This window comes from Falco naumanni, chromosome 6 (genome assembly GCF_017639655.2).
Source record: "Falco naumanni isolate bFalNau1 chromosome 6, bFalNau1.pat, whole genome shotgun sequence".
NCBI classification, from domain to species: domain Eukaryota; kingdom Metazoa; phylum Chordata; class Aves; order Falconiformes; family Falconidae; genus Falco; species Falco naumanni.
This window is the reverse complement of record NC_054059.1, coordinates 18,678,885-18,697,578: the sequence shown is the minus strand read 5'-3', so window position 1 is coordinate 18,697,578 and position 18,694 is coordinate 18,678,885. Positions and strand designations below refer to the sequence as shown.

The 18,694-nt window shown below is 38.5% G+C and overlaps 2 protein-coding genes across 11 annotated transcripts in view; both read left to right on the top strand.

Annotated features, from left to right (window-relative positions):
* Positions 1 to 402, top strand: part of LRRC1 (leucine rich repeat containing 1) — a 235,355-nt gene extending 234,953 nt beyond the window's left edge. For all 3 annotated transcript variants that reach the window (XM_040598663.1, XM_040598662.1, XM_040598661.1), the window contains one exon: positions 279 to 402. The gene's annotated coding sequence lies outside the window, so the exon portion shown is untranslated. The remainder of the gene's footprint in view (positions 1 to 278) is intronic.
* A 5,668-nt stretch (positions 403 to 6,070) lies between these two features.
* TINAG (tubulointerstitial nephritis antigen) overlaps positions 6,071 to 18,694 on the top strand; it is a 48,628-nt gene continuing 36,004 nt past the window's right edge. For 3 of the 8 annotated variants that reach the window (XM_040599358.1, XM_040599356.1, XM_040599354.1), the window contains exons 1-4: positions 6,072 to 6,555; positions 11,031 to 11,094; positions 12,112 to 12,201; positions 13,783 to 13,897. In XM_040599358.1, coding sequence (XP_040455292.1) covers positions 6,186 to 6,555; positions 11,031 to 11,094; positions 12,112 to 12,201; positions 13,783 to 13,897 — 639 coding nt within the window. In that variant the 5' untranslated portion in view covers positions 6,072 to 6,185. Of the gene's footprint in view, positions 6,556 to 11,030; positions 11,095 to 12,111; positions 12,202 to 13,782; positions 13,898 to 18,694 lie in introns of all 8 variants that reach the window. The other 5 variants (XM_040599355.1, XM_040599357.1, XM_040599359.1 and 2 more) reach the window with 3 other exon arrangements.

Below are 18,694 nucleotides of genomic sequence, written 5' to 3'. Positions count from 1 at the left end.
ATTTAAGTGGTAAAACAGCTTACCTCAGGCTGCTGCAAAAACAGGCAAGCATCTCACAAAGTAGGTTCGGTCTGCCTGCTGTCATCTTCTGCTACAGCTATAGCAAAAACAAGGTGGCTGTCTAGGGCTTTTTTTCTTTGAAACTATGAGTTACATCTGTTAGCCAGACCATCAGGTTGTATGAATTAGGAAAACTAAGTGACCTCAGTGCATGTTATACAGTTTACTAGTCTGTATAATTTTTGACTTGTGTTCATGTGAAAACTCTTCTTTTGCAGCCCCAAATTAGGATCACGAGCTAAAACTGTAGAGTATTTTGAGGCCTGTGTCTACACTGAGAAGAAATTCATGGCACAAATATTATTTAAAGCACCATTAAAAAAAAATTAAAAATTGCTTCCAGTATGCTGATTGCAAAGAGTTATAACAATCAAATATTCTTTCAAGAGATAATCTTATGTACTAGCATAATTAATCCCAGAGATATGCACATGAATGTGCCATATTGCAATACTGTTTCTTGAAGTGCTTGCTGGTTTAAGAGATGTCCAATATAACACAACGTATTTTCTTTAGAAATAATATAAATGCTGAAATGAAATAAAGCTGTATTTTTGTTGCAAAGGGTTTGCTGTGTTTCTTGTTTTTACTGCTGTAAATCTAGCTGCATGGATTTCAAATAGCTGAGAGCAAATACTAGCATTGTTGGGGAAGGAATGCTCTCATGCTCTTAACCTTGGTCACATTTTGCAACCACGTAGATACTTATGTTTTGTAAAATACTCTAGGAATTATTCACGACTGTGTCAGCACCCACAGCAAGCAGCACGCACAATGACTCTTACCTGCCACGCAATATTCATAGGCCTTTTGGCCTGGCAGTGTCTGGGCCAGCTGGTGAGTGCAGGCAGAATTACTAGCTGCACTCCTGGTGTACATGGAAGATTCGCCGCTTTCCTTTCTAGTTGATGCTGCTGTTTTTTTGACCCTGTGCTACTCCCACACAATGTTGTCTGATCCTGCATCTTCAGCAATTTGCTTTCAAAATGCATTATAAAACTCTAAGGAAGCTAACTGTCTATGCTTGCACGAGTCAACTGCCTTCTCTCTGATCCCTTGATCCCCTGAACCACAGATCACCCCTCAGGTATGTATATGTCAGGACCTCTGCGTCGCAGCCCTGTCCTGCCGTGCAGGAGCATTTTACTTCCTGACACAGTGCTACGTATTGTGGTTAAGATTAATATTTTAATTAGAATTGCTGCTTCTTTCATTAAAATTAATGTGATGAATTAATTTAAAAAATATTGTCATCAGTTAAAACATCAAAATTAAAACCAGTTTAAACGGAATAATCCCTAAAATACTCAGCCTCTTGCACTATTGGACCTGGTGTAATTTCAATCCAGCCTGCATTTAAACTGCTGAATGCTGGAGCTGTGAAAACAGAAGTTCAGCAATGAGTAAGATTCTCCGTACGGGTAAAGTATATATTTTTCCCTTTATACAGGAGCACACACATTCTTCAGAATGTCACGAACATATTGATAGACATATGAGGTTTGTTATTGTATTGGTTTCTTTTCTCAGTGGAAAAATAATAGAAATTGCGTATATCTTGTGGACAGCATACCCATTAACCAGATGGTGAAAAAACCACCAACATTTTGGTGAGTTCAAGAGATGGTTCCTAGGGACCAAAATCAACACATACAGGTAAATACAGCAAAAAAAAATATTGAAAACTTAAAAAAAATAGGTAAAAATTCGTACATATAAACACATTTGTAACTAGAAGTGAGTTATAAATATTGTATAAGATGTAATAGGTCTACCCACAGTAGAGCACTGAAGTGGGCAAAATTCATGCTGAGAACCAGTGTGATTCTCAGAGGTCTTTATAAGCTTTCCTGCCTATTTTTTCCAAAGCATTTTCCTTTCCTCTGAATTTATTCCAAACCCAACTTTCTTTTCCTTTTGAATTTCATTTTTGTAAAGCCCAAATCCCATCTAGCATTTCTAGCCAAGATAATTACTCACATGCTACAGTTTAGGTTTAAATTAGCCCAGGTGATAGACTGAAGCCTGTAGGTGGAAGGAACACAAGCAAGAGAAAGATCTACTAGGATTATAGAAAGGGCAAAAGAGGAATCCTTTCATTGACCTCTGGGTTTATGAGTTTGTTAATCTGTGGATATTTTAAAAAACAGTTTCCTTATCTGTTTAAACAGCTTCTGTCTATGAATGAAAAATGAGACCATATTGGCAATTACAGTCTAGGAAGTCTATCCTGAGAAACCAATGGAAAAAGTATTAAGTGGGAAAAAAAGTCCTTTAAGGAGAGATTATAAGAAGCAAAACTCAACACAAAAAATTGATTTCTTTTTTCAGTAGCACTATAAAATTAATGGATGCTCCTTATTCAGTAGTGTAATAAATTTAGTCCAAGTTCCAATGCCTTTACCCTGCCTTTATTAATTATTTTTCCAGTAAAATACACATTCCCATCAGGATCATGACTGCCTATGTTTAGCAAGGGCTTATGGTCCCCTTTGCCCCCTCATCTTCTCTTGCAGTCTGATATACAGTATTCACGCCATCCTGTGCCTGCTTGTGATGTTTCTGTTGTTGCTATGTGCTACAACTCAAGCTGACAAAAAAAGACTTACTAAAGTTGGCCCAAGTGAACTGAAGGGAGATGCGCCTAGCACAAGGGAGGTATCTGGGCACTGACATGGAATAAGGTGTGGGAAGGAGGGTCAGAATTCATTACTTGAGAAAATTTGGTTGCTGCATGAGAGACTAAGGGTAACCCTTGGCGCAAAAGTTCAGCTGTCTGGGATCCAAAGACTGGTTTGGTGTGGCACAGCTCTGTGGTCTTGACTGCATTTTAATGAGAAAATTGCTTAAATAGCAGGAAGTTCACAAGCTAAAGCTATGCAAAATGAGAAAAGTGAAAGCACAGACAGAAGCATTTTGTTAAAATGTTAACAGTAGCAGCTCAAGGATACAAAAGGAAAAAATCTATACCTTAAGGTATTAAAAAAACCCCAGAAAATCAGAAAGTGGCAACTCAGCAACCCTGAGGATCAGCACAGACTCCTGGCTGCTTTACTGGGGTTTGTGAGCATGTTAATAGTGAGTATCTAGTATGTGTGTTAGCCAAGTCATAATTGTTTTATGTAAACAATTTGTATATATCATTCTTGCAGTGTCTCTTTGTACATTGTAAAAGACGTTCGAACAAAAATGAGCTGATGATTTCTATGTAAGACTGCTCTCACTTCTGCAGGGAGTGGTATCTAGCCACACACTGGGAAATCCTAGGCTTTTTCTACACTAGCCAATTCATACAGCCCAAAGGACCCCAGTCCTCTTGTGACAGCCAGGAGAAAGGTGCCATGGTCTTCTGATGGGGTGGGCTCTGCTGTTTGTCCTGGCAGTTACCTTCAGCACACAGAGCCTCGCCAGCCATTGCTATCACCTGTACCCTGCAGGTGACTAGAAATGAGATTTTTATGGTGCCCAATAGGCTCATTCAGGCAAATCAGGGAGACTTTTGAAAGAAACTCTGTGGAATAATCCTGCTCCAGCTTTAAAGAGATTCTTGGATATTTTACACTGGGTTTTATTTGTTACTCCACGAAGTGTTCAGTGTTATTAATATTTGAATTCTTGCCAAATGTGTGGTGTTGAAACAGATAAAGTCAGACATTTATGTACTTAACTGTGCAGACTGGAACTAGGACTTGGACCCTAACTCAAATGTTTAGCAGAGCTGTTATGCTTGGAAAAGGTTAATCTTCAATAGAGAAGAAGGATCATGTTTAACTGTTTCTACATAGTTACAGGTAAGTCAATGTGTGCTTTCATACAGTGAATGGAGAGCTACTTTCGCTTACAAAGCATGCTACTTTTGCTTGGAATAAAAACATTTGCCAAACCACAATAGAATAGATTTGTGGTTTTTTTTTTCAGGTTTGCACACATGCCAGCACTTTGGAAAAATAGATTTTATCAAGTTTCAACACTGTTTCTTGTGTCACAAATCAAAGCTGTTTAGAAGCTCATTTTCACGTCCCTTTAAAAGAAATCTAATTCCTGTGTAAACTAGCTCACACAATTTCCAAGCAAATCTTTTGCCTCTGGTTTATCATCAGCAAGTCTTTGAAGCTGAAAATTAAAAAAGACAACAACAAAACAAACCGCCAAAGAAAACCAAATGAAACCAGGGGTCTTTAATTTAAAACACAGGTATGCCTTTTCACTTAATCTGATGGTGAGTAACATTTATCACATAAGATAGCTTTTCTATTTTTTATGTTTTCAAGGGAAGGAGATAACTTTGTAAAAATATTTCCAAAGATCTGTAATAACAAAGAGGATTTGCATTTTGCTAATGTTAGTGAAAATCAGGAGTCATTCTCTTGGAACTGATGGAGCTGCACAGACAAAAGGAAAAGAACTGGATCATCATTTCTAGTGAGCACTTCATTTGAGTTTCCATGAACATGTCTTTTCTTATTTTCCTCATGTTATATTTGATGCATTATAGCAGTCAGTGACAGACTTTAAATGTTGTCCAGATTTTTGCCTCATAAACAATACTTAGTAAAAAAAAAACACAAAGCGAACTGGAAGGCTAAGATTTATATCCTATTAGTGATGTACAGTGATTGCATGTTGCTGACCTTGGCCTTTCTGTTAACTTCCATACAGAAGATTGCTTGCAACAGAGCAAAGTAAAAACCCTGTGGTCTGATGCAATTTTCCCTCATCTGCAGTTCTTTAGCTGTGGTGGGGACAGTGTGGGAGGAAGGTCCAATAAAAACACTGCTGACAAGATACCATATCAAGACTGGAGCATTTGAATTACAAGCTTATATGTATAAACATACACTTTCCTTCTTAATGTCTCTACCATTCATAGCAAAGCAACCAAACCAGCTGTGTTCCTAGCTGTGCTTTCAAAAGTAGCTGCCCTTTGATGCTATGACTTCCTGTGGCACTGAACAGCCCAACTGAAGTCACAAAGGGAAATATCCCCTTCATTCCCTAGAAAACAGTCTGTCATCAACTTCTGCAGCTTCGTCTCATTTACTACAAAATGGAGACAAAAGGATGACTCATTTTTACCTCTGCTTGTTCAGCTCTGGAGACTTAAATTGTCTTGTAACAGTTCAGATTTGAAACTATGATTTTTTTATTGATTTTTTTTTTTTTTTTCAATTTAGCTTTGTATGTTACCTCTGCTAGGAACTTCAAAGTTCTTTGCTGCTTTTTTCTGATTCTTTTAAATTTTGGCAACAGTACCATGCATATTTCTTTAGGTCTGCTGTTCAAAAACCTGGAGACCATAGATCAAGCAGTAAGGGCTGTTAGACTTACTTTTTGATATCTGCTCTCATTTTCCTTGTGATTTTATTACTACGGCCATTTCCTTTTAAAATAGGAATCAACACTCATCAGTGGGTATTTATTACACTATTGCCAAGTTCATTTTGACAAAAGATATGCAAACCTGGAAAGAGTATCTTTGGGTAATAGTTTATACTGAATAATCCCCTGACTTTTTCTGAATTTGCCAACAGTAAAAAGATTGCAAAATGAAACATATAAAGCTAAGTTACATCACCGGAAACAAGATTGAAATGGGGGATGCAGGGTAAGTTTGCTGCAGTGATACAGTCCTACATGTAAGAAAGGAAAATGTAGATGAAATTCAACCTAAGTGTTATATAGTTTCCAATCAAATGGACAACAGGTAAACGAAGCCTGAAAGAAAGACAGCTTCCATTGACACCATGTACTCATTCCTCACATTGTTTTGATCTTAGAAGTTAAAAGTATAGAATTAAAATACTGGACCATGTGTATTCTGTATATTCTGAAACCTTTACTATAAACTTTCTCATTTCCAAAAGAATGTACCCAATATCTCATAATGATGAATACATAGTTGTGGCTCTGTTTCCAGTATCTCTGTATCTTGGGCAAATAAATCAGTTTACAGTGTCTGACTAATAATTAACACATACAGAGTCTTCCTAGAAAATTGTAGTCTGCAGCTTTGTTCAGATTTCTTTCTGAATACCAGCTGAAGGTATTACATCTACAGTAAATGAACATTTACTGATAAAGTGAAGTACAGAGGGCCTCAAGAAAAGGCTATTAGAGGCAGAAGAATGTGGCTTAAAAGTCAAATATTGCTCTTATATTGCTTTGCAAGTGAAGTTTGGATGGCAAAGCAGCGTGACTCTAGAAGAAATTTCCCCCGAGGACTTTACTCTGTTGAAGACGGCGGTTCTGCAAAATGGAACAGGCTAAAAAGGAATCTGTATCAGGGAAGATCCTGCAGGGTACGAGGCTGTTGCACAGGAAGAAATGATGACTGCAGCTTTAACATTGTCTCTAGAACAGCTATATGTTACTGTGACCAGTTCTGTACCTCAGGTTCTCCTGGCCCTGTAGACTGTTGTGCTGACTACTGGGATGTCTGTGACCACCCTGTTGAGCCTACCAGGTCAGATGAGCCTTGGCCACCTCCAGCATCAGGTAGGTACAGAGAAAATGCTCAGCTGGCATTAATGCATCATGATAAAAATAATCTTGCAAGTAAGAGGACTAATTAATCTTTAGAGTGTATACATCCTAAAAATGTGACTAAAGACATAGTGGACAAACATAAAAAGTATGAAACTAGAGTAAGTATTATGCTTGCTATTATTTCTTTATCTCTAGGGCTGTATTTTTAGTGTTGATTAGATCATATTTCTGTTGGACAGAATCTCTGTTTTACCTGAAACTTCTCAGACTTAACCTCATTGAGTCAAAATTAGTGTAATATCAGCAATTTCAATAGAGCTTCACAGATTAACATGAGATGGACAGCAAGATCTAAATTTTTGTATCCATCAGTACAAATAAATCACTAGGAAAACTGAGAGGTATTCTGAATGATACTGCTCTGAGATAGTCTACAATGATTTTGATCCATCATAGATTTCCTGTGGGACACTATTTTTCCTGCTCAGGTGCAGAAGTAGGTGGAGGGATGTGGTTAGAACAAGGATTTCTGGCCTATTTTAGTTTTTACTAGTTAGTTTGTAGTGAAAGTTTTCTCCAGGACTACTCTAAACTCAGTATATTTTTATTTAGAACTAGAGATTGCAAACAAAAATAATAATAAAAAAAAATCTATAAACAGCTGGTCCTCCCTTGGCTCCTGCATAGACCAAATCTTTGCTGGTGAGAAAAGTTTAGAATTGTGAATTTTAAGACTTTGTAGCTTCTTAGCATTAGGAGACCAAATCTAGCTGAAAATATAGACATTGTAACAAACTTTCAAAAGCCTAAAATCAACAAAAATACTACTATGATTTTTTAATGTTAACTGTTTCTTTGCAGTAACCCTACTGCTTGCATTCCAGCACTCAGACCATAAGCTCTTCAGGAGGCTGTGCTCTTAAGCCAGGCATGCAACCAAAATCTGATAAGTGCGAGTGACAGAAATGCTGTAAAACAAATTTGATTTTCCAAAGTGTTTCTAATCATCTAAAATAATGTTCTGTGATTTATGTGAAGAAAGACATCTATTTCATATTTATTTTGTGCAGCGGTGTATATTATTGCCAACAGATTAAGGGGTTGTTGTCATGAGCTCTGCATAAACATTCAGCAGCATTTCTGCTCCAGAGCTGACAGCCCGTAGGTCTAGCTTGGCAAACTGTTTCATGTAAACGAATCACTACAAAACCTGCAGCAGTTTTCCATGTGGGTCGTGCCATAAGCCTACCTCTTAAACCAGGGGTCCTCAAACTTTTTAAACAGGGGGCTGGCGTGCGGATGAAGTGGCAGGCAGTCATCTGCGGCTGCTTGGTTTCCCCCCCAACCCCCGGCGGGGGGGGTCTGTAAATACCGGGGGCCACACTGAGGACCCTGGGGGGCCGTATCCAGCCTGTGGGCCGTAGTTTGAGGACCCCTGTCTTAAAGGTAAAAGTGTAACAGAAGGTTTAGATAAGGGAATAGGTAAGGGGTAATATTTTTACTGCCTTTCTTAATCCATTTTTTTTGCATCTGTGTTCGCTGTTTTGTAACTCTTTGACTGTACATTCCTGCCAGAGATAGCAGTTGTATTTACTCTATTCAAGAACCTTCATTTGTTCTATAGGTGAGCTTGTATCTTTTTTTTTATATCTCGTCTCAAAACACAATCCTGTTTTTCTGCTCCTTAAAGTGCTTCCCTGATGGAAAGTCTACAGCTGTTTAAAATCTGTTTATTGGATATTTTTGATGTAAATAGTTTAGAGGGTAAATGGAGAATAAAAAAGCAGCCAAAATACAGCAGAAAAAAATTAACTTGAAGGGAACTTCCTGGAACTGGAATGTCTGAGGAAAAGGGAAGAGAGAGTCTAATTGGAAGGAAAAAACGGAGAAGCAAAAAGGACTGAATGCCTGAAAATTATGAAGTATTTTTAGAAATCACGTAAGTGTATTCGCTGACTTTTAGTAACTGAGACTACGCTTCTGCCTTTGGCTGAGAATTATTTAAGCACTAAAAGACCACATACACCAAAGTACTTTTCACCTGGAAGATTTTTGATCTTTTGGTTGCCTGTGGTTTTGCTCTCAGTGCTTCCTGAGTCATAGTTCTTTAAATAAACCAATAAACTGAAGTATATATGGGCCAGAGTGAGCAGCAATAAAATTCCTTAGTGCTTTATTTCTGGATCCCTGTTTATTCACTTGACTTGGTGCACAGCAGCAGTAAGCGATGTTGTGACTTTTTCCATGGGTGTGCACCATGCTGAGGGCCAGTCTTGATTTAACTATGTAGACCTGCTTTGACTTTGTTTTTATGAACCCAGCATTCAGTAGGTTTTGATGGTTTTCATGTTTCAGCAGAAACTGTGCATGTTCCTCTCTTAGATACCAAATAGAAGTTCTGATTAGTATTACTATTTTTTTGTTATTAAAATAATTGTTAGAGTTTTATTTATTGTCTATATTTATTATTTATTTTATCTTTTTGTTTCAAAAGCTTTGTCAGGGCCAACACACTGGATCCCAACCTGGTGGTGCTATAAAAGTGATGTGTAGAGAGTTTTCTAATTGCTTTTACACTACACAGTCAGGATCTGGCCTACAAGCGAGTAACCCTGGGGACATTTCGCTGACAAAAGTACTGACATCAATATCGGGGGCAAATGCAGTCAGTCTTGTGAGGGTATAGGAATGTCAGCCTGGGAGGGAAGTCCTCGTGTACCAAATACTGTTCCTTCCAGTCATGTTTTTAACATCATGTAATCCCATTCATGAAGTCATCAGGCTACATCTTTAAATTAATTAATTTCCCACTTAACACATTTATATTTCAACCTAATATATTCACAGCCAGATGATCTTGCTGTGTTCCCACGCAAACAGTGTCTTTTAGCTTAGATATCTCTGCTCTCTGCCTCAGGCAGCACTCCCAGCTCTCTCTCTGCAATTAGGCTAGACCAGCGAAACTGTACGGTTTTAATCTTCAGTTCCCTAAGCACATGTTATTAGAAAGCTTCTGTACTTCTCCAGGTTTGCATTTTTTGTCAGGGATGAGCAGTGATGCCCACCAGCAGAGCTCTGGCCTGCTGCTCAGGTGCTGCACCCATACTGCCTCCCCTCGATATATTTGAAATATGTTTGAAATGCTTGATGCCTCAGTCCACCTACTGTCGGATGCTGTCTGTGGCAGACTGTGACAAACTGTGACACTTGAGTAATTTGCTTTGCGTGTTCTCTGAAAAATGTCTCAGATCTTGGTGGAAGATGAATTAGGGCAAACACTTTGGGCCTCAGACTGCTTAGGTGGGATGTATCTCACCTGCGCCTGCACTAGCTAACGCAGCCTGCTGTGTGACTAACCGGGAAAGGCAGGCACCTCTAACTCACTCATCAGCTCTAGTCTGCTTCGGCACCCGGGTGTGAAATTAGCTGTGGCTCAGAAGAGCACTCCTGCCAATAAAGGCGGCCCAGGCAGCCCAGGTGTACGTTGTGTGTCTGGGTGGAGGAACTGCAGCCTTTCTGCGAGAGGAGGATGGCCTTCCTCACACCTGTGGTGGGGAAACAGCATGATAGATCACAAATGTAAGTCAACCCTTTATCAATATGAAATATGGTTTAAGCTTCTTGAAAACAGAGTTGAAAGGACAACTTGGGCATGCTGGCTCCCAGCCTTTTCAGTGGGAGAAGGAACGTGACCTCTACCTGTAGGCTTACCAGTGGAGGAACCGTAAGAACAGGCTGGAAGACAGGGACCCATGTGCGAAATGTATGGTGTTTGTGAGAGCCTGGATCCAAAGCCCTGCACAGGCAGTCTGGGTCTTTCTTTCGCTGAAACTTTGACTGAAGAAACAGTTTATGTGGAAGATCTTAAAACACACACAAAGTCTTTTCTTAGTGAAGCGTTATCAAAGAAGAAAATTAGGAGTCTTGTATTTGTTTGGAAAAACCATCGCTCAGATCAGGTTTTATACTGTGTTTTGGAGTTGGAGAGTATATGAAAAATACATTTACCTTGAAACATGGTTGAACTGCCTGTTTTCCAAAGAAGAATTAAACTGTTGAGAAAAAATAATATATGACAATAGGTTTAGGACAGTTACTAGTTTTTTGATTTCTATAACTGGAAAAACTTATTTATATTTTAATTGCCAATCAGAAAATAATTTTTATTGGAAATATATTCTTTTTAAGTTTATTACTAGAAAATAACTTTATTTGAAGAATTATTTTTATTTACATATAATTTTTCAGTGGGTGTTTTGAATCTGTTGCTGATTTTATTTGCTATGAGTGATCATGTGTTTGGTAAAAAGTTAAAATACATCAAACTGCCCTCATTACTCTGAAGAAGCTGGAAATGGATGTTGCTTTCAACTAAATAATTTACGCATATTGCATTTAACCAATTAATTCAATAGGAGCGAGTTTTGAGTTAATTCACTTCAAAAATGATTATTTTTTCACACCTCTATATGTTATGTTGGCAGGTTGTTATAAAGATGGCCGATATTATGGAGAAGGAACAATAATTAAAGACAACTGCAATTCCTGGTAATGTTTCAGAGAACAGCAAATTGAATTTTATTTAACATATGTCATGAAACAACAATTAAGGTAGTGAGCATCTTTAAATTCATATTAAACATGTCTGCTGGAATAGTGCTGTATTAAGATATTGTAGAAATAGATTACAGACAATTTAGAAGAATTGCAAGAGGTCAATCGACTTTCTAATCAAAATATGAAAATGGAAGTATTAAAGTCCCCTCCTCAGTGTCTAATTCTGTCCTGCTCGTTGTCTGCTGGCTCTGACCTGAGTAGAAATGGTTTCAGCCTAGACCTGGGCATTGACCTGAACCCTGGCAAAACAAATAGAATTAAAGCTTAGAGGATTATTTATAGAACGTCTTCCTCTGTTTCTTTGGCTTGAGTGATGAGACCTTACATTATTTTGTGAGAGGAAGAATATATGTATGTATATTTATGTAGGAAAGAGATGAACTGTTTGCGCATTCCTTTCACTGCCCTGGGACAGGAGCAGACAGCACAGACAGGAGCTCTGCTACTGACCCTGGCAGTCAGCTGCCTAAGCCACCTCCCAGCTTTGCCTCTCCAAAATCCAGCACCTCCAAAATCTCCTGCACCTCCAGCTCCAGAACAGCTGGGGGGCTCCAGCAGCACCCAAACAGGGCTGATCCCCATGCTCCGACTTCAGACCAGCATCCCTGGAGCAAGGTGTCTATGGCCATATGGCTCCTTTCTGGGTTTCCACAGTGAAAGTTGCTCAGAGCATCTCATTTAATGGACATTGGGTTTTTTTCCCTGTTTTGGTCTCACAAAGATGGAAGCAAAATTTTTCAAATACAACCTTTCCCACAAGCTGTCAGCCTTCCCACCTTGTTCCAGTTACGATTCATAAGGTAGTGAAGTAGCATTGTGTTTTTATAAACACTATGTAACATTTATATTTTTTATACTTTTTTTCTACCCACCTTCCTTCTGCTGTTAAAATGCATATTTTTCCTTTGACAATTAATTTTCTGCTCAGTGATACTCTTGCCCTTTCAGCAAATGCTTCCAGAGTCTCTGGAAATGTTCAAAAGAAGTATGCCTTGTTCGCCAAGACTTAATTCAGCACATCAATTCTGGAGATTATGGGTGAGAATGCTTTTATTTTAAAGTTTTGTTATAAACCACTGTATTGCTCATTGTACGTTTGTATGAATTACAAGTTATGCAGTCACTCCCACCCCTTCCTTCCCCAATTTGATGGTAAATGTACATCTGTGAAACTTTCCTAAATCTCTGGCAGATGATGGAGTTTTAAATGGAAAGATAAAGTCTCATGCTGATAGGAGTTGACATTGTAAACATAGCTCTAAAATATTTTCCAAGTTTAGTACAAGTTTTTTCTCACAAAACACTATTTTAGATCACCTTCCCTTATACTTCACTTTATTTATTACTTGGGATAGATACTTAAAGTAATTTTTTCTCTTCCCTCAAAAGCATTGTTCTACGTGACATGACTAGGTAGCATTGAAAGAGGAAAGGATGGGCCAAATGGGGACCAAAATATCAGAACTGTGTAGGGCTTCGTGTTTTTCTTACTACAAGTTCTTATCCCCTCCAGGTAGCGCAGAGGGATTAGGGGCACCTCAGTACCACAGCTGAGCCCTGGGAGCCTGCTGGCTGTTTACAGACAGAGATAGAGGGGCTGCCTCCCTAGGAACTGAGGTGCAAAATTCACCAGTGAAGCCTGCCCAGATTTCAAACTGTGACTTAGTGCCAAAAAATTTTCTACTTCATTGGAGACATTTAAACCAACTGAGTTAGGGTAGACACTTCATTTAAGCACCTGGTGCCCCTCACCTCTCTATCATCAGTGGTAATTGGTAAGGTTTGCCCAGGTAAGATACGATCCAACAAGCAGGTGCTTATATTCTTCTCTGATTACAAGAAGGCCAAGAGCAGTGAAGCTTCTCATTTGGGCAGCACGAATCCCACCTCCTTGTTCCACGTACACAAGCAAGAAAGAAATGGGTAAAGAGAATGCTTTCAGCTTCTTGAAAGCTGTGGCTCAACCCTTTTCCAGTAATAACGTGTTCTGGCATGTTCCAAATGTGTATTGCTGCAAGGTATTCTTTTTCTGTTGTGTATACAGTTTGCAGGGTTAACACTACAATCTGAGTCTACTCTACCTGTGAGTAGGGAGGAAATAATTAAAGAGCCATGGGAAGCCTTTTCTTTCAACCTGGCTATTGGTGTAAAACTCAGGCAGAAGGTGTTAGCTGGGCTTTCTGCTGGGTTCAACAGTGTCTCACTGCAGGTGCACCAGAGCTTGAAGGCAATGTAAGTCACTACATAAAGCTGTTCATTCTCTGTGGGCATCTCGTCTGAAGCACAATTTGAGCGTAACCTCAGTAATTGTTATGACTGAGCATCTTGTTTTCCAGTACTCCTCTGAAGCATTGCATGCTCATCTCCTGCAGACTGCCATGATGGAGATCTCAAATCACCTATTTTCATATACTGCTGTATTGCTCCATCCTACAGTCATTTGCAGTGGAAGAGTGTACTAAATATTTTCTTATGCGTATCGAATACAAGGTTTTGAAATGTAATTTGAAAGATTTATTTCTGGATGTTATTGTTAGTGGTGTTCTTACAAAGGAGCAACATATTGATGTGAATAGTATCTCTAACTTGGGTTTTGTTTGTTTTCTCTCTGTGAGGAAGATGGAAAGCTGACAACTACAGTCAATTCTGGGGAATGACAGTAGAAGAAGGTTTCAAAAAGCGCCTGGGCACCTTCCCTCCATCTCATTCCTTGCTGAACATGAGAGAAGCTCCCGTAAGTGTGGTGTATAATTGTTATTTTTTTAAAATAACTTCATCACGTGGAAAAATAAATGTGAAAAACTGTAAGATTATGATTCAGGGATTTAAGACTAAATGTTTCCATGTTGAATATGAAGCTCCTGGAATAGTTCTCGAAGTCACAGAATGTGTGGTCCTATTGGTGGAAATCAAACAAGGAGGAGAAAAAACAAATGCTAACCATTGGGAAGCTGCACACCAATATTAACTTAGTGTTGTAGATCACCGGTGTTTGAAATCTTGACTTCATTAGGCTGGTTTCATATGATCCTCTTCATTTGCTAATCATTGCACACATAGCTGTAACCATAAAATATGAATTGGAGGATAGTTCATTAAGGATAACAATTGAAACTAAACAGCAATCTTTGAAAGAAGCTCTGAAAGCCCATAGGAGAAAGCAGTGTAAAGATGTGGTAGGAGGCTGGGGTTTTGGCCAAATGGAAAGAAAAATGATGGAAAGCATTGGAAAATGAGATGGTTGTCTACTACCAGCTTTCTAAAAGTCTTGGCCATGGCCATTTTCATGGCAGCTAAATTAAATTTCTTATCTTATATTTATGCTCAGATTAGTTCTGCATCAAAGCAAATATACTTTAGGTAGGTAGGTTGAGTAATTAAAGAAGAAATGCATAGTTATTGAATAGAGTAGATTTTCCAATGCTTTGGATCAGTTTCTTAGCTTCTTAGAAGACTCAAAACTATGGAAATCATAGACTGAAAAGCTAACTACCTCAACATACTGAAATTAAGAAAACTGCAAGAATAAATAGCTAGATCCAAGGTTTGCAAGTGACAAAATGTAACGGGTTTTTATCTTTGGCTTCTATATAGTTCAGGCAAGTATTAACATTTGATTATCTATTTGAAGTCAATAATTAATCTTTGTTCTTGTGTGTTATGGCAGAAGGTTTTCCACATCATGGAAGACCTTGTGGGGAGCACAAGCAGTGAGGAGCTACCACTTGAGGGAATCTGGGAAAGAGGGGGAGGGTCATGTGCCTCCACAATGATTCTAACAATCCTAACACTTCTTCTTGATGCAAACTGGTTCTTTGCCTCACACAAAGTCAGTTCCCTGCGCCAGCATGGTGAGGCATTGGGTTGTGGCCCAGACTGGCCAGCTTGCTCAAAATTACATTAAGGGGGATTGTCAGAGCAAGAAGTTGACAGAAATTAAGCTTTGGAGTTTTGCCTTGTATAATTCACTAGACTACTTTTTGCAGCCAAAGAAGGATCTGTTTCAGTTGAAGATGGCAAGTCAAAATAAGACAATGACATAAAAGAGTTTAGTGCAATCTTTAGTAAGTATCTGCCACAAATTACCAGCAAAGTGCATTGAGGCTCAAGAGACTTGGGGTTGATTTGTTGTTGGCTTTTTATCTTGAGGAATACTCTGTGATGCTTATATAACAGAAGCAAAATGTGGGTATCATGTACCTGGCTCAGAGGGTGACATCTACATTACTAGGTACCTAGCTAGGTGAGACAAATCCCACCTGGGAAAACAAGAAAGGGAAGGTAACAAGAAATTCTTTACAATATTTCCTCTTTTCCGTTCAGTTTGGGTAGCTGGTCGCTCAGTAGTCCTGCATTAAGTCCAGCCTATTGAAGCATTGTTATTAAGTTTCATGCAGCTTCTTTAAACTGCTACACTATTTACAGCTTTTGTTCCACTAGTACGTTTCTCAGGCATATTTTCTCTATCTACTATCTTTTTATGAAATCTGTGAGCCACAACCCAAATATCTCTGGCCTTGCCAGACACCCAAGGAGCTTCAATGCATTCTTCTCCTGAAGTCCAGCTTTGCACATTCATGCATTTAGCCCTCAGGAAGTCCTATGTGTTGTTGGAAGCACAAGCTTTGCACAGGACTCTAAAAAAACTTTCTCTCTACTTACAAAAGCTAAAAATAGAAAATAATCATCTCTGTATGACTTTCTCAGCTTCTGGAGAATTCTTCGAGCTTTTGAAAAATTGCTCTGAATTATACATGAGCCTCTCTCCTTCCCATAGCTTCTCTTCAAAATTGTTAGAACTTTCTTGCTTTTACCCCAGTGGTTTCTCTCTTAGTTATTCTTGATGTTAAAATATTTTTCACTGAAGCTTCCTGTGAAGCTCCAAATCTCCCTCATTCTGTCTCTATAGTTTTGTAGAAAAACGTCATCTCTTTAAGTGTCCTTGTTCTGCCTCAGAAAATTTCCTGTCATCTACCACATTTATTACTTCACAAAAACATTTAAAAAAAATTTTTTTTTCACTTGTAGCCAGCTCCACATCTACCATCATTGCATGATCCAGCAATTTCATGGTATGACTTGGGCTCACAAGGGGTACATTGACAGATTCTTCCAATTGGCAAACAAACAGTGGCCATGGAATTAACTTCCAGGCACTTTTTAGGATAAGTATTTTCAGACACACTTACCCCTGCTTCACCTTCCATAAATAATTTTATGTTGGTGATATTTTTTTGACGCATGCTAACACAGGTACAAAGTCCTAAAGTTCTAAAAACAAGTGAGTTTTCATGACAGTTTCCATTAAGCTTCAGCTGTAGCTAGGCGAAGGCTCAGAAGAGAGTAAAAAGATACGATGACATTCAGAAATAATAATTTTAATATTTTTCAGACAAATTCTTCAAGCCTTAATGGCTTGACCTTCAAGTAAATTTATTGAGTACTAATTCATCTGCAGGCTAAGGTGCTAGTTACTGTGGATAAATTTGCACTAATTAAATATTCATGCATTCTCTGAGACTATTACTGCCTTTTCCATTTTGCAAGTGAGAAAACTGCAAGTCATTTGCCCAAAGACATATATATATATATATAGCTGATAAAAATGCTACAATTAGTGTCCAGGAGTTTTTGGCTCTATCTTGTGCTGACCTGATTAAAACTTGGTAGTTTCGCTAATGTAGAAAGAAAACTGTAGCTACCCATTCATTAAATAAAACTTTTTTTTTTTTTAACTTTAAATAAAATCATTTCTTCAGCATGCTACTGGTCTACTATTTAGGGAATAAATGACAGTTTCTGGTACCCAAGGGCCTGCTGTTCTAATTATTTTTTACTGTCTTTTGGAGATGCTTGGGACAAGCAAGTTTGTGTAGCAGGGGATCCTTACTCATTTGCATGGAAAAAAGATTCAAGGATGTCAAATGCTTCTGCATTGACCTCTTTACATCTACGGCATAGTCTTCGTTCTGATGGTGGTGGAGCAGAGGCTTTTTAGTCTAGTTTTTTAGTTTCTTTGACTGACGTATCCAACTACAAATATAGCTTCATAACATTACTTCAAATCAAACTGAGTGACAGAGCTACATTTCATCTTAGAGAAAACACAAACTTCTTGAAGCTGCTCACAGAGATTTTAAGAGGTCTGCTATTAACAAAAGGCTATACCTGCTCCATAAGGTGACACTCATGCCTGGAAGTGTAGTTTAACATGATGGCAAATTGAAGTACCTAAAAGAAAATGGTATGGAACAAGAACTACTGAAATGAGGACCCTCTGCTGCAGAGTATGGCTAGACCTGAACATAGATCTATAGCTAAATACATCACTAAAACTGTTGTGACCCCTGACAAAGCCGAAGCTCCCAATAATGTCATATGTGTTATCTGAGGAGGTGTTTAGAAAGTGTTTACTCACTGCAGGAGATAGTGTAATCATTCCTGAAGTTCTGTGTAGCACAAAACTAGCTGCCAGGCCTTTAAAACACATTGTGATACATATTTGGTGGTATTCTGTCAGTATGTGTTCTGGCAAGAAGGTACACTGCAGTGGTGGGGTCTGCACCTGCCAGCAACAAGGAGCTCTCCTAAGTGCCATCTTACAAGAAAATGGAACACATACTTTAGTAATAAGGGACCATTTTGTATTAAGTATCAAAGAAGTTGTAAAGGTAATGTGAAGGTATAAAAAGTACACCAGCTGTTCCACTGATACATGGCTTTTCATAGCAAAAAAGCTCAGCAGTTGTAGATCTCTCTCTTGCAAACTGAAGCTCGTGCATAACCTGTTTTGTCTTCACAAAGCAAGTGATGTCCAGAACCTTTTCCCTAGATGAAAAATTTTTTTTTTTGCTTTCCCTCAGAAAAACTATTTTCACATTTGCAAATTCGGTAATCTTCAGCCTTTTTTCTCTGATGGGCCATCTAACTTTTCTGAAAAAGTCATAGCTGAAGTATGAGTGTTCTTTTATGTCCACTTACCTTTCTGATTTGGCCAGACTGCTTGTTTCAAGGCAGAGAATACGTATGAAGGTTTAAAAATAATTTTGCTGATTGCATTGTGCTGTCTGATGCTGGTCCTTGGAGCTGGGCCAAGGGTTAAATAGACTTACTATTTGTCACAGAACAGCAGTGCTTCTCAATATCAGGTTAGCAATTTCTCAGACAAAAAGCTAATGTTTCTGGCTACAGGTCAGTCCTGCATTTCTAAATGACAAGGCTGAGGCTTAATGAGGGATTTGCTCTGGGATTTACAATATGAGGCTATTAAATACATTGGCAGCGGTTTAGGCATACATAAAGTAACACATTGTTGCTTTTCTCAGCTGACTTATTTGTAACATTGTAAGTGGTCATTGCACACTTAAGGGTACTAAACAATCTTTGCCAAATTTTGCTTATTTACTGCTTGATAGTGAGCAGTCTTACCATGTGAAAGAAATTCTATTTGCCTGAGATTTCACCTGTATGATCCATCTTCAAAGTAAATCTTGTGCTTCTGCTTGCTCATTAATAATGAACATAATGATAC